Source organism: Gossypium raimondii, chromosome 1 (genome assembly GCF_025698545.1).
Source record: "Gossypium raimondii isolate GPD5lz chromosome 1, ASM2569854v1, whole genome shotgun sequence".
Lineage (NCBI taxonomy): Eukaryota > Viridiplantae > Streptophyta > Magnoliopsida > Malvales > Malvaceae > Gossypium > Gossypium raimondii.
The window spans coordinates 46,891,941-46,908,464 of record NC_068565.1 but is presented as its reverse complement, the minus strand read 5'-3'; the positions used below and the strand labels follow the sequence as shown (position 1 = coordinate 46,908,464).

The window sequence follows — 16,524 nt, the reverse complement described above, 5'->3', positions numbered from 1 at the left end:
TACTCATTTTCAAAATTAGCATAGCTCAAAGGATACTTACACCAATCATTATTCAATTATTCAAGTTATTTGAATTATAAAATTCAACTCAACTCAATTTGAAACTCTAAATTCAGATTATTTATTCGAGTTGACTTAAAAATTAAATAACTCGATCCGATTAATTCAAAATTTAAAATTTTTCGATTTTCTAAATTAAAGTAGAATTTTACTCACCTCTAATCTATTTATTATTGTGATACATATGGCCTACAAACAAATTGAAAATCGAGGTTTGTGGGTTGAAAAAGGTTATAGAGAACTTTTTTCCCTATTTCAGACAGTAAACAAATAAAAATACATGTGATTATACTAAATAATAATAATTTGGTTTATTTAGGGTTTTATAAAATTTAATGAGTCGCTTTAAATTAAATTGGTCTAGTAGCTGTTACATGAACAATATAAGAAGGCCATTTATGTCATCACGTGAGTCTCACATGCCTAACAGATCTCCCAGAGTTATGAACGGTGCATTAACTTCATAATTTTTCTTCTTTCTTTACATTTTTTTTGGTTGAAATATAAAAGTGCGATTTTCTATATGAAAATTTTGATTTAATTTGATTTTTACAAATTATTGATAATTTTATCAATTAATATCATTTTATATTGATATGTTGTATACACAAATAATTATATTAATTTAACATGAAAATAAATGTAAGTATTTGTTTATTTAAATATATACAATTGAATCGAAATAAAAGTTTAATGCATATATATGAACTACAATTCAAGTTTTATGTATATAATTACACTAAATCAAGTTCATGTATCGAATTGCACATTGAACCAAACATAATGTATAAATTTGGTATTTATTCCAAAAGAAAATAACAATCTTTGGTGATGGATATATCTGTGAAGTCCCTCTATTATAGGGATCGTGTCAAATTAGTCCTCTACTTTTAAATAGATAAATTAGTAGTAGGTATGGTCAAATTATAACAAAGTTAACATTTTTTGCTTAAATAATAATAAAATTATTATTTTCATTTGCAATTCAACTACTAATAAAATATTTCATTAGTAGAACCATAAAAACTTAAAAAAACTCTATTACACAATAAATAACATTTTTTAAACATATAATGTTAATTATGTTAAAATTTGATCTTATTTAATTATTTTTAATGTTATATGGATTAAATCAAATCATTTAATAATAAAAAGACTAATTTAATCTGATTCTTATAATAGATGGACTTGACAAACATTCATCAATTGCGAAAAAGAAAAACCAAAATTTAATACTAATAATATCTACTCCATTTTCCGAGATCTGCACAGTCGTCATCCCTCGCTGAGATGAGATACTTCTGGCCAGTAAAATTTTTCAACTTTCTTTCCCAAGTTAATCTAGATTTGTTTGAACAGTTTATTTTATTATTTAAAAACACTAAATATTTTATATATTTTGATAGTTAAATTAAATAAAGTATTTATTGTATGTAATCCTTAACTTTCACATCACCATACAATGTCAAGTGATTTAAAAATAAGAAAAATATTATATTTCAATTAACAACACCTTGTTTAACTTAGAAAAAGATTATAGATAAGTTTTAATTTAATTGATATATGTATTATTATCAATGTAAAAGGACGTGAATTCGAATATGCTGAAGTATATTATTTTCTTATTTATGAGTTGGAGAGGGGCTTAGATAGTTATAGACATTGTGTCAAAAAGAGCAGATATGATCAAAACTTATAATAAAATTGTTCAAAAAAAACTTAAAAAAACTTAATTGTTTAAAGAAGAGTTACTGGTGTGAAGTAGACTTGATTATAGGTCGGGTTGGACTAATGCAAAATTTTAAGTTCGGATCTGATTCAATCTGACTCAAAAAATGAGTCTAAAATTTTGTCCAAACCTAGTTCAAATTAAAAATGCTAAATCCAAGCTCGATCCACCCCATTTTTTTAGATTTTTTTATAAATTTTTTTAAAATATAATACATTAAATACACAAAAAATATTAAAATATATGTTTCCAAACAAATTAAAAATACATTTAAAAAAGTCAAATATCTTTAAAATGGTAGAAAATTAATAATAAAACAAGAGTTATACAATATCCAAATAATAACAACAAAATAGTAACAATATAATAAAGAAATAGTAGCAAAACAACTTATTTGAGCCGAGTCGAAGCCAAAAAATCTTACTCTAGGCTCGACCCGTTTAGAAAACGAGTCTTATTTTTTTTACTCAAATCCATTTTTTAAACTTATATTTTTTTCCAAACCTTCTCACTTTTCGAATCAACCTTTAAACTTAAATGGATAGATTGATACATAATTAGATCTAGTGTGAAGCATGAATGAACCTCAAACTTCTGCTATGATCGTGGTCTAATAATTGGTCACATATTGGAGTCGTGTAGGTGAATGGGTTAGGGTAGGTTTGGTTTGGCGCGAGAGCAAAGGGGATAAGACCATGGTTAGACGTGGATTTCCAGCTAACAGTGATGCAGGGAGGACTCCTAAAGTGGAGTTTTGGCTACAACTTGAAAGGCAAATTCATTGTGCATGAATATGGTAATATTGTTACACTGTCTCTGGGTAGGGACATGGCTGCTACAACATAAAGGCAAAGGTTCATCACTGCTCAAAGGAGACCGGAGTCGAGAGTTACACGGATATCTAACAAGAAGATGGGTACGGCTTTGGTTGGGAATCTTGGTATAGTTGCTGGCTACTAAGAGTTTGAGGTGTCAAATGCATTCTGACCTCATGCCGATGGTCCCCTGCTGCATGCATTTATTAATTATTATAGCTACCTACTTCCCAGTCCCCTTCCTAATCTCAAAACCTACCTACCTCCTAACAGTTATTTACAGTCAACGTGCTTTGCGTGGAACCTTTCATTGCTCATAAAATTTTAGTTTCTATTAGGTATTTTACATTTAAAAAAAAATACAAATAATATCACTTTTTGACAATTAAATGTCAATTTCATTAGAAAAGTGGGTTTCTTGTTGGTTTAACTTTGATTGTGTAATTCTCCCTTTTTATTATTATTTTAAAAAATAATTATAATATATATATTTTTGGTTTTTGCAAAGTTCTATTGAGTAGAGACATAACTTTGTTGAAAAGTGTAATTAAATAACATATATAATGGCAAAAAATTTGTTCCTTTAATTGTAATTTTACACATTTTTATATATGCTAGGTATCTTTTAAGATGTTGATTGAGTTTTAGCTTGATTGACATTGACATTGTTGTCAGTATAGGAGGACGTGGATTTGATTGCGCTGAAGTACATTATCATCCTATTTAAGGGTTGGAGAGGGGCTATTAGTTTGACTTGATTGAATTTTAGACATTGTATTAAAAAGAACATATATTATAAGAATTAATGTTAAATTTTAAAAAAAAAAGTATTTTCGTGTTTCAAAATTTTAATATGTTTTTTAGAATATCTTGAGACTTTTTATAAGTAATTCCTACAAGGTGCTAAATTCAAGTGTCTAAGTTGATTTCTAAAATCAAGATACGTTCAAGCTAAATAAATTCAATGTGATCAATTGCTCAATGTGAAAACATAACTACATTTAGAGTTGACAATGATATGATATTGAGAAAATTCAAGTTTAAATAAATGAGCCGAAAAAGATTAAGGTTGAAATTATTCAAGCCCATGATAGATCCAATCTAGAATTTATAAAAACTCAAGTTTATAACTATACAAACATTAATAAGTGATATTTTTATATGATAATATTTAAAATAAAAATAAATTATAAATGAATGAATTATATTTTTTAATTTATGAAAATATTCTTATAAATATTATACATTTACATCAAAAGCTTATTAACAATGATAGTAATTAATAATAAATCTTTATGTTAAATTATAAGTTAAAAATAATTATGAATATAAAATATTTTTAATACAATATTTAATTTTGTAATTTTCACGAAAGTTTAAAAAAGTATTATATAAAAAAATAATATAATCATTAAATTAATTTTGAACCATATTTATCTTAATAAAATTTATCGATAACATAAATTTTAAAATTTGTTTAACAATTAAACTAAAAGATATTCGTAAAATCTTAAATAGTTAAATATATATAACTATTAATATATCATATATTACAGTATTATAGTATTATATATATTGATATAATATAATGTATTAATTAATAATCTATATATTAACATTTTTAACTAAATTCAGTTAAATTATTATTAAAGGTGCGCAAAATTCGGTCAAAATCGATTTAATCAACTAAATCAAATTAATTCAATCAAGGGTCGATTAATAATTTTTTGGACTCGATTCGAAATCAGTTAATTAACCGAATTAATTAAACTTAATAATTAATATTATATTAACCCATTAGGCCACCATTACCCACCCAAACCCAGCCCCAAACAATAATCCACTCCCAAATAAACCCAATTCAATGAAAATAAACTCAAACACTAACCCAAGCCCCAAACATAAACTTTTAGGGTCTGTTTGATTGGCAATAAAATGTTTTCCGTAAAATGATTTCTGGAAAATGTTTTACTTTTTTGTAAAATGACTTACTGGAAAATATTTTCTGGTGTTTGATTGAATCATGTAAAATATTTTCTCATTGTTGATGATTTCAAAAATATTTTCCGGAAAAGTTGTTTTTACATATATTAATAAATTTTTATATTTTAAATTGTTTTTACATATATTGCAATGATTTATTTATAATAATACTCAATAATAAGCTACAATATTGATCGTTATAAATTGAAAAATATTATCCACAATGAGTACTAGTAAGAATATTGAATAATTATAAATTGCTTGAAACCATAATGAGTACTAGAAATAATATTATCCAAATTCATAATTAGTAGTACACCACATAGTAACAACATTGTCCAAGTGCATAATATTACACCACATAAATGTATCAATATCTTCAACCCTGAGAAAATTTTTGAAGCCAAATTTTTCTATGCTTCTTACTTTTAACTAAAAACATTTTGGCATCTGATTCATGACTCCCTAGATAATCACACACAGAACACAAGAATTCATCATCAAATCCTTCTTCCTCCATCGACATCACTTGTTCGTAAAGCTGTGCTATCTTGTCGGCAGTAAATTGTTTCAAAGCATTAGCAATTTCGCCAAGTTGCTCACCCACAATTTTAATTTGTTCATCAACGAGACTTTCTTGACCACTTTTTCTTTTACGTTTGGATGTGCCAGATGAAGATACATTTGTTCTTACCTCTTCAGCCTCTTCATTGTCGCAGTCTACAGGCATTGAATCTTCATTACCATCATCCAAATCTATGTCAGCAAATGTTCTGGCAAAACTCCTTGTTGCCATATCTTTGCCAACAACCACAGCCATTTCATCATAATGATCAATGCTTTTATTCAAAAATGGTTCATACTTCTTGTGTGCCTGTTGGATATTATACACAATTAGAATAACAAGTAAAAAACAATTGAAATATACTTAACATATATATACATATATTACCATCACTGTTGCATCGTATGTCGCTCTATCACATGTGATCATTTTCATGTTATCATCCCATCCAAAACCACTTTCACCTCGAATTTGCATATAATCTGCCACTGGTTTTTTACTGTCCTCAAATGATTTTCCACGTGCTTCGTATCGCATTGGACTTGGAATCTAGAAGAAATGGCGTCGGCAACTCGATTAATAGAAACTGATTTGAAAGTATTAGAAGGCTTATTTCCTTTTCGAGCCTCCTCTCGCTAGAATTTCAAGGAAAACATGTTCCATCGGTTTTGTCCACCGAATTGCTTGGAGGTCCCTTCGTGTTGCCCTTACCCATTCTACATTAAATAATTGTCATTGTCAATAATTTCAATATCCAACAAGCTTAAAACATAATAATCAATTCAATATCCAACAATGTTAAAACATAATCAATATCTAACAAATTCAAGACATATATCAAAATCCAACAATCTAAAAATTGACAATGTTATTATCCAACCAACATTTACAAAAAAAAAAAACATCAGTATAAAACATACATAACATAGAAATAATAACCCTAAGCCCTAAATCTACCTAATATTTCTAGCCATATAATCAGTCCACATAGTTTCTGCAATCTCATCTCTCTTAGTAGACCATTCTCTTGCTTCTTGTCTTTCTTCTCGCTCCGTGAGAGTTTGTATTATCGAATCAAACTCAGACTCCTCGTATAATCCTTGATTAAGTAAATCACTAGGATCAACTCCCATTATATGATTATGAATGATACAACAAGCCAAAACTATATCTACTTGAGTTTGAAAATTCCAAAATGGTTCAGCATCTAATACACGAAACCGTTTCTTCAAAATCCCAAAACACGTTCAACAAAGATCCATAATGATGAATGTCAAGATTAAAGAGTTCCTTTGCATTTTCGGGCCCTTCACACCAAACTCTTTTAAATGATATCGGACACCACGATATGGGGTAATACATCCAATTCGGATGCCATATCCAAAGATCGCAAGATAATATTTACCTACAATTTTACAATACGTAATTAATCTTGATAAACTATGAGCTTCTGGAACTATTTGTGATAAATATTACCTTCTGGAATTCTTAATCCTCTTGGGCGTGAAAGTGCATCACTTAAAATACGAGAATCATGTGCACTACCTTCCCAACCAGCTAGAACATAGGCAAATTTCAAATCAAATGTAATGGCGACCAATACATTTTGTGTCGTCCCCCTTTTCGCCACTTAAATCTTCCTTGCATGCTAAGTGGAACGGATGCACGAATATGAGTTCCATCTAATGCTCCAATACAATCTTTAAAATAAGGATAAAACCTTGGATTGTTTCTAATTTCACTAGGAGTTGACTCATCGTAATCTAATAACTAGTCTATACAATTTCAAAATAGCTCTCAATACAACCCTAAAGTAATGGTGAACTGTCTGAATTGATCTATAATATCTAGATCCAATCACTCAAACCTTACATTATGACCAATTATATGTAAAAATATAACTACTTGCTCCCTAATATCGATGATTTAGACGATTGTAACAAATTATTCGTACTAAGAATATCACATAAATTAAAAAAGGCGATCGGTCTCATCCTTATTATATCAATGCAATGCTGGTCACCACTATATAAAATACTATTAATATATAGTTTTCTCTTTCATAATCTCGATTCACACGAGGGCGAGAAGCAATTTCCTTCATAGTTTCTAATTTTTTAATCCAAAGAGCCCCAAAAGCTAAAACTGAAGCCACAACTCCGGCAATTGCCATTTGATTTTGATTACGATCCATCTACACAAAATAATGTCACACAAATATATGATCACTACTACAAAAGATGCAAGATTTTCATAAGATCACATAAAGTTACCATGACTAAAAAAATGCATACATACATATCAAGCTAATTATAATTGCCCAATAATAATTTTTTAAAGTAGCACTTAAATATTGATCATAGTTAATACAATACTTCAATTGGTGCAAGAGTTTGTTATATATTATTAAGTTACCAATACATACATATATTGATCATGTATTTATAAAGAGTTTTAAATTATAATATGCTTCATGTATTTAAAGAGTTTTAAATATATTGATCATGTATTAAAGTTACCATGACTTAAAATATCTTTCATGTATTTGTTATATATTGATCATAGTTAATAATATGTTTTTATAAAGTTACCATGACTTAAAATATATTGATCATGATTTTATAAAGTTACCATGACTTAAAATATATTGCCCAAAAGCTATAAATGTTGATGCCTCTTTTTTAAAATATAAAAGAGTTTTAAATACTTCAATTGCTATCAAGTGTGTTTTCTTTTTTATTTCAATATAAACAAAAAATTTGACAATGTTATAAATTTTTTTTATTTCTATTTTTTATAATTTTTTAAATTATAAATTGATTACTTTTTATAAAAAATAAATAATGTTTAAGTGCACTGCTACAATTGCTATATATATAGTTAAAATTTCAGACATAATTAACAAAAAAACAATCTTATCATAAATATAACAGCTCATCACTGCCATTTCCCAACAAATTACAGAAAAAATGTAAATCAATAATAAACCATACCCAAACACATCCAACAACCATTTAATTCACTTATCATAAATCAAGCACACCACAAACCTCTTATGAAAATATCGACCAAGGCCACCAACACGAGTACGAATGCTGAGGTAGAGGCTAGGACAGCAAGAACTATACCGCTGGAGGTCAAGCATATAAAGAAATTAGAACCGTTAGGAGCAATAAAAAATAGAAGCTAAGACAACATCAGTCTTGCCATCATCAATAAACATAATCAAAATCCAAATCAATAAACATACAAAAATTGGGTCATCTTCAACAGTTTATTTTAACACAATTACATCCAACTTGTATAAATTAAAGACAACATCACATGTTTTTATCTTTTCACTTCTATAATAATTAAATTTATATCGATATTAATTAAAAACTCCAACATTTCATCCATAATTCCGATATAATATTTAATCATCCTCAACAACTCTCATTACCATATTAACAATAATCAGAGAATTATGAGCTAAAAACATGTGAACTTCGCTCGTGTGAATGGAAGTAAAAGAAAAATACTTATTCATAATTTATGATTAGTTTCTTTAAAAAGAATTAACTTATTTTTAAAGGCAATTATTATATAAAATATCCAAAAGCCGTAAGCAGTATCTACATATAATTCAAACTGATTTGTCAAAACATACTAACCCAATGGAGGAAAAATACATAAAAAATGAAACTCTAATATATTTATAATTTAGTTTTTCAAAAACAACCTTTATTCATTTATTTTTCTTTAATTCCCACCTTTATTTCATGTTTCTTTAACCCAAATTCGATGTGTTTAATTCAGTTGATTATGCAGAGGAGAAGAGTTCAAAGAAGCACCAAATTTACAGTAAGGAATTCCAGGCTATGTTAGATGGTTTAGATGAAGAAGACAGCTTAGAAGAAGGTGGTCAAGCAACAGAGAAGAAAAGGTGTTTATCTATGCATCAAGTTAAGGCTTTAGAGAAGAATTTCGATGTGGGAAACAAGTTAGAACCAGAGAGAAAAGTGAAGTTAGTTGAAGAATTGGGGTTACAGCCAAGGCAAGTGGCTATTTGGTTCCAAAACCGACGTGCTCGTTGGAAGACCAAGGTGTTGGAGAAAGATTATGCAATGCTTAAAGCTAATAGAGAGAAGGAACCTCTTTGGAAGTCTTTTTCCTAAATTGTTCATCCCCCTGCTATAGATTAGCGAACAGGCGAACCACGAGCCTGCACTTGATCTAAAGCAATGATCCGAGCTATCCCATAAATCTGGAGTGAAAAGAAAGAGTAGAGAGAAAGAAAACTGAATCTATCTCCTATAACAACGAAAGTTGGAGTAGCAGGATTCGCATATATACCAGTGTATGTGAGAGTTATTGAATTATTCACACCTATAAAATGATTTGGGTGATTTGGGTGATCCACGACTGCAGACAGGATCAAGTCAGAGACCTATTCTATATGAGCTAGGTAGCCAATGAAATGAGCTACCCATTGAGAGAGCTTAAACCGATGTCCCTTGCCAGCCTGTAGCTAAGAGTAGCTTCTCTACCGCACCTCCAAAAGCGGGTATAACCTTACTAAAAGCTGGGGCTTCAGCCGCTAGCAACAACTTTTGTCCTTAAATACAATCTCAATTCCAATCTTTCTTTCGAAGCTTACCTTCCGGACACAAGTAAGGTAAGGTCAGTTTAGCGCGTAAAGCAAACCGAACCAAAAGAAGAAGGAAAGGAGTGTATAATCATGTCGTGTAGGAGCACAAAGCAAACAAGAACAGGTCAAAACCAACAATGTAGCACAAACAATCCAACAAAAACAACCAATAACAGTTTATACACATGCAGTTCAAAAAACCAAATAAAACCATTTTCGACATTGAAACAAAAAATTTCCCACAGAAACAGAAACAGAAAATACAAACCCAGCATGTCTTACCTGAAATTTCCCACAGATCTGACGAAAATGGTGGTCGGAGAGAACGTATTGTGGGGGAAAACCAGTCGACAGATCTTGTGGGGGTTTGGAAATGGAAGGAAATGAAGGAATGAAGGTATTAGAAGCTGGAGAGAAAATGGAAAATGTCTTACCGAAATGAAGGGCGTAGGACATTTTCCCCAATTTTGTAATAGATTTTCCCGTGTCTTGGAATTGGTTTTACAAAAGTAAAATATTTTCCTGCTATCAAACACTGGAAAACATGTAAAACCAATTCCGGAATTGGTTTTCCCCTATCAAACACAGCATTAATTTCCAAAATCTAAAAACTCAAAACAATGCACAGTAATACTAAAACACCAACCACCGCCCACCAAATCCTAAAATCTCACAACTCAAAAATCTCTAACCCTAAATTGAAAATCCTTAATCTAAAATCTCCCAAGTTTCAAAATCCCTACTGCTAGTCACCACTGTCTGACGTCCACCAGTCACATCATCTAACGTACACCAGGTTACCATCATCGTTCAATGTTTGCCTGCCATCGATTTTGACTTCGCTAGTCAAAGGTTTTTTTACTGAAATTGATTCTTCTACTTCTTTTTTATGAAAAACATTTCATTCTTTGATATTTCTGTAATTTTACTACCGCTTTTTTGTTCTCAACGAGTCAACGTGTGTTTGTGAATGTAATTTTGTAGAAAGGTTACTGATCATATCTGGTGCTTCTTTGTTCTGTAGGTTACTGACGTAGTTATGCTGTTAATTTATCGCCGGTGATTACTCCTCCGGCTATGGATGCTGTAGAAAGTGCATTGGTTTCTCATTTATATATGTATATGTTATACTTCTTTTCAAATCGGCCTTGAATTTTAGTTCTAGTAGCAGATCTATATATATGAAAGTGAGATAGTTATGCTATTTGCACATCAAAGATTATTGATATGGTTGATGTTTTGGATTTCGATTATATTCAATATTATTATGGACTATAGAGTAATAACGTTCTTATTAGTATGATGAGAGATATTTTCTCTTTATATACAACTCTGTTAGGAGTGTGAGTGGTCTTTGTTAGATGCTTTAGAGAAGTTATACATACATATATTTATATGTTGGTTCCTCTTCTATTAGGTATAGCTAAGTAGCCATATCTACATTATAATTTACCTAACCAGAACTTTGGAACCCTACAATATTTTGATAAAAACTATTTTGTTCGATTTTAACCTAATTCTGCTTGAAGGCATAGAAGGGGTGGTAGTTGATTTCCTAAGCTATACTTAGGCCAAAGACATTTACTTTTTATATCAAACAAATATATAAATATAAGTTAGAAAGTGAAACTTAAGCTAGATAGGGAATGCATTATATAAAGCTATATTGTAGTTACAGTAAAGCATAAGCCTAATTTTGTAGTATATATTGAATGGTCATCCGGTATATATTTTATATATACGTGAAGTTAAACTTTCTACTTTGTGTGCTATTCAAAGCTTGATGAAATAATGTAAACACATAGATGAGCAAGAGGTATAACAATAATTAAACCAGTGATTGTTCAGTATATGTGGTGTGAACTCATCATATTTATGTTATCCATGTGGTTCATAAGCTCAAGTAAAAATAATTTTAAAATAAAAGCTGGAATAACATAGTTTCAAACTAATAGTGATGTGTTGGCATGCGTATGTGCCACATGGACATAGATACGCCATTCCTTTTCCTTTTTTCCATTATCATGCAACATGTTTATAGTGAAATTCCAAGCATCTTTTTCTTTCCTAATAGTTGTGTTTTTTTTTTGCTTGCTTTCCTTTTTTAAGTTTGAGATGAAAAGATAAATGTTCTTTGGCAGTTTCTTGTGGTATTATATATAATCTAATCAGACTGTGGTATAGAATGTTTTATATTTTTAGGTTAAATTATTCAAATGTTGACCTAAGTATGCCTGTGATTTTGTTTTGGTCATTCAACTTTGCATTTATTTTAATATTATAAATGAATTTTAATCTATTATATAATTTTTTTCTTGAAATATGTCCACTGAACCAACATCTATTGAGGATAGTGTTACACCTCCTGTTTCGATAGATTCTGGAAATTTGGTAGATGAAGCTTCAAGCCAAACAGAAGGGACTATTGGGAAAATAAAAGTCATTCCTCAAAGGTCAGAAGTTTGGTCTCACCTCACTAAATTTATTAATAGTGAGGGTGCAAGCAATACTAAATGTAATTATTGTGAAATTTTTTTTATTGTTATATGAAAAAAAATGGCATGGGGTAATTGAAATATCATATCGGTTCATGAAAGAAAAATTCTAGTAATGTTGTTGACACTAACCAAGGGCAACTAGTTTGACCAAGAAAGAGAGTTGAAGGGGGAACGATATCTTTCAACTTGGAGATTTGATCAAGAAGCATGTAGGAAAGGGTTAGCACAAATGCTTGTGATTGATGAATTACCTTTCAAGTTTGTTGAAAGTGAAGGCTTTAGAAATTTATGTTCGTAGCATTTCCTAAGTTTCATATTCCTTCACGAACTATTATGACATGGGATGTTTATCAATTGTATTTAGATGAAAGGACAAAGATAAAACAATTTTTGAGAAGTTCTTGGTCTAGAGTTTACTTAACTACTGACACGTGGACTTTTTTGCAAAGAGTTAATTATTTGTGTATCATTGCTCACTTTATTGATAACGATTGGAAATTGAATAAAAAAATTTTAAAATTTTGTCCAATTTCTAGTTATAAGGGTGAGTCCATCGGGATGGTGATTGAGAAATGCTTGTTGAATTGAGGCATTGATAAGTTTTTTACTGTTACTATTGATAATGCAAGTTCAAATGATGTTGCTATTGGTTATTTGAGAAAGAAATTTAACCCTCGATGGGGTTTGGTTCAAAATGGTAAATATCTTCACATGAAATGCATGACACACATTGTGAATTTGATTATTGTTAAAGGCTTAAAGGAAATGAATGAATCTGCTGAACGTGTTAGAAGGTTGTTAGATATGTGAGACAATCTCCAACTAGATTACAAAAGTTTAAGGAGTGTGTTGTGGTGGAGAAGATAGAGTGTAAGAAGATGTTATGCCATGATGTTTGTACTAGGTGGAACTCGACCTACTAAATGTTAGACACTGCTCAGAACTTTGAGAGAGCTTTTGAGAGATTTAAGGAGCAAGATACAAACTTTAGAGCTGAACTTGAAAGAGGAGAGGGTTGGCCTAGTGTGGATGATTGGGCTAGTGTTGGAAACTTGAGAGATTTCTTGGAATACTTTTATGAAGTCACTTTGTGTATATCTGTCACTTTATATGTCATGTCCAATAATTTTTTTGACGAGTTGGTGGTCACTAAACTAACTATAATTACGACAAAGGCAAGCGCACTTATCGAACAATAGTATAGCTATGGTGAGTACGGAATATCGTATCCACGAGTACTAAAAGTACCAGTAATTACCTTTTTTCTATTATTTAGCCGAAAAATTGAAGCGACCATTTTTAATCTAAAATTACTAAATTAATCTAACTAAGAACGCAACAGAGAATGAAATAAGAAAATAATCGAAGATAACCAATGAGATAGACAATACCCAAGAAGAATCCACCTAGACTTCACATATTATTATGAATCTGAATTAAACGATTTATTTACTTGTGTCTTGATCCGTAAAAATCCCTAAATTATGTTAATATCTCTTTTGAGAGTAAGAACAACTGACTCCAGGTTGATTAATTGAAATCTCTTTCTAATTAAAACCCTTATTGCCGCATTAACTCGATTTATAGATTCCCCTATTAGATTTGACTCTAATCCGGTAGATTTATGTTGTTCTATTTCTAGGATTGCATGCAACTCCACTCAATTATGTTAGATCTACTCTTCAATAGGGACTTTTTTTCCACTGAAATAAGCACATTAAACTTGAATTAATATCTCAGAAATATTAAAACAAGAAATAAGCATACATAATTGAGAACAAGAATCAAGTATTTATCGTGTAAATAAAAAATCAAATAATAAGATTCATCATTGGTTTTATCTTCCCTAGGTATTTAGGGAATTTAGTTCATAATCCTAAATGAAAACATTTCAAAGTCAGAATAACCACAAGATATAAAGAAACTCAATAAAACTTCGAAAGAGATTAAATGGAGATCTTCGATCTTGAGGGAAATCCGCTTCCGAGTTGATTCTGATCGCGTTCTTCGAGTGCTTTCTTCAATATTCTCTGAATGCCCCCTCAGGTTTTCTTCTAATTGGTATTTATGGACTTTAGAATGCTCAGAAAGCCTAAAAATTAGGTTTTTCCACATATTTGGGAAGCAGGGTGCAATATCGACATGGGCTGGCACATGGGCATGTGGCCAGCCTGTGTGGAAATGTCCAGGCCGTGTGGATCCTGTAAACAGCTCTATTTGTCTGATTTTGGCTCATTTTTCGTTCCTTTTCTCCCAAGTGCTCTCTTAAGTATAGAAACATGAATTTAAATGATTAGGAGTATCAAATTCACTAATTTACATAATTAATCATCTAAAAACGCATTAAGAATGGGATTAAAATATGTTACTTTCATAGCTTATCAAATATCCCCACACTTAAGCGTTTGCTTGTCCTCAAGCAAAATCCTCAACTCACAATTAAAATTAATCTTTCTCAAATTATAATTCTCATCAATAATGTTTCGACATAATTCACAAATAATCATACATTGATAATTCAACTAAAAGAGCACTAAAGATTCAAACAATCCAAGTCGAACATTTTTAAAGCATGAAAACATAGGTATTTCTCCTTATCTAAGTAATTACCTTCAATTCAAAATCGACAAGAATTGACATCCTCACTAAAGATTCACTCAAATCACTCAAAGTGTTTAAGGTTCAATAATAAGTATTCAATAGTCAAACATGAAAAGTCATTACTATAGGCTTGCATGAAAATCAAATCTCCACCACTATAAAATGATATGATACACAAATCAAAAGGTCTTTAAGAGGTTGTAATGGGGCTTAGGTTAAGGGTGTGGAGAAAGGCTGAAAAAGTTAGTTAAAATTGAGATCGAACTGATAAATTACCAAACTAGAAAAATAAACAAATGCTGAATTTAAAAAAACAATTACATCAATCGAAAACTATTCAATAATAAAAATGAGTTTCTTCTCAAAATATGAATTTAACTATTTAAGCTCAATCAACATAGAACTAAATAATGATCAATATTTTTTATTATATTTTTTTCTATTTTTTTAACAATAAGAAATAATTCAGCAAATCAAACAAAAGAGCATAATTAGGCAACTAACCAAATTAAATCTCGACAAAAAGGGAGTCAATGAAACGGGAAAAAGCTTCAACAAAAAAATGAGTTATGGGTTAACATTAATGGGTAAATCAAGAAACTGTATGTTAGGCTCAACGGGGTTCACTAAGGGTTAATTATGTAGGTAAGCTTTTTATGGGATAAGTGGGTTAAAACCAAAGTGCCTTTATCATTTCAGTATATCAAATCAAAGGTCTCGACATATATAATCGACGCAAGTTCTAGAATAACAAATCAAATTGACACACTCATAACCAATAATAAAATGAGCAAGAAAAATGTATGCTTTAAAGGTTCAAAATCTCACAAAAAATCATGATTTTTTTTATGTCAACCTTGCAAATCTCAAACTTCAAGGTAGTACTTCAATTTAGGGAAACAACCTAAAAATTTTAATTACTAAAAAATAACTTACCATGCTTGATTCTCTCATATCTTAAAGTTTAAATCAACCAATACACAATTATCTATGAATTTAATCCAAAACACATCAATAAAAATCACAAATCGATAAAAATTCATTCTAATAGAAGTATAAAAAATTACTTAAACACAAGACATAATTCAGAGATTTTCTAATAATTATATAAATAACCTCCCCACACTTAAGATGTACATTGCCCTCAATGTACAAACAGATATAATCACACTATAAACAGAATATCATAAGAGAGGGAGAAAACTGAAACTGCCCTGAATATTGGAGAAATTGCCAAAATGGTGAAAAGTAAAATTGTAGACAAATCTAGATGTAGTGCATGATTCCGAGCAAACTAATAAGAAAATAAACACAAATAGTGAAGATTAAGGGGTTATAACTCAATTAGATACAACCATAAAAATATATTTCAAAAATAATAATTAAAATAAGTTTAAGAAAATAAATAAAAAAAGTAAAGCAACTAAAAAAATTAAAAAGAAAGATAAAAAATAAACTCAATGATACCAATAAACTTAAAGGTAATTGTAAAATAATAGTAAAAGATACTAAAAATAATAAAAATAGCATAAAATTAAAATAAATTTAAAATTTAAGTATAAGAATAATAAAAAAATAAAAAAATTAGGAAAATAAAAATATAAAATATAAAAAATAATAATAATAAAAAAAGGGGTAGCTTG

General features: G+C 29.7%; 1 protein-coding gene across 1 annotated transcript; it reads left to right on the top strand.

Moving 5' to 3' along the window:
- Nucleotides 1–8,925: 8,925 nt before the first annotated feature.
- Nucleotides 8,926–9,309, top strand: LOC128035366 (homeobox-leucine zipper protein ATHB-6-like; the record flags this gene model as incomplete). The annotated part of the gene is made up of 1 exon (XM_052624864.1): nt 8,926–9,309. A coding segment is annotated over one exon (384 nt), but the record flags the coding sequence as incomplete, so codon positions are not given.
- Nucleotides 9,310–16,524: the final 7,215 nt, after the last annotated feature.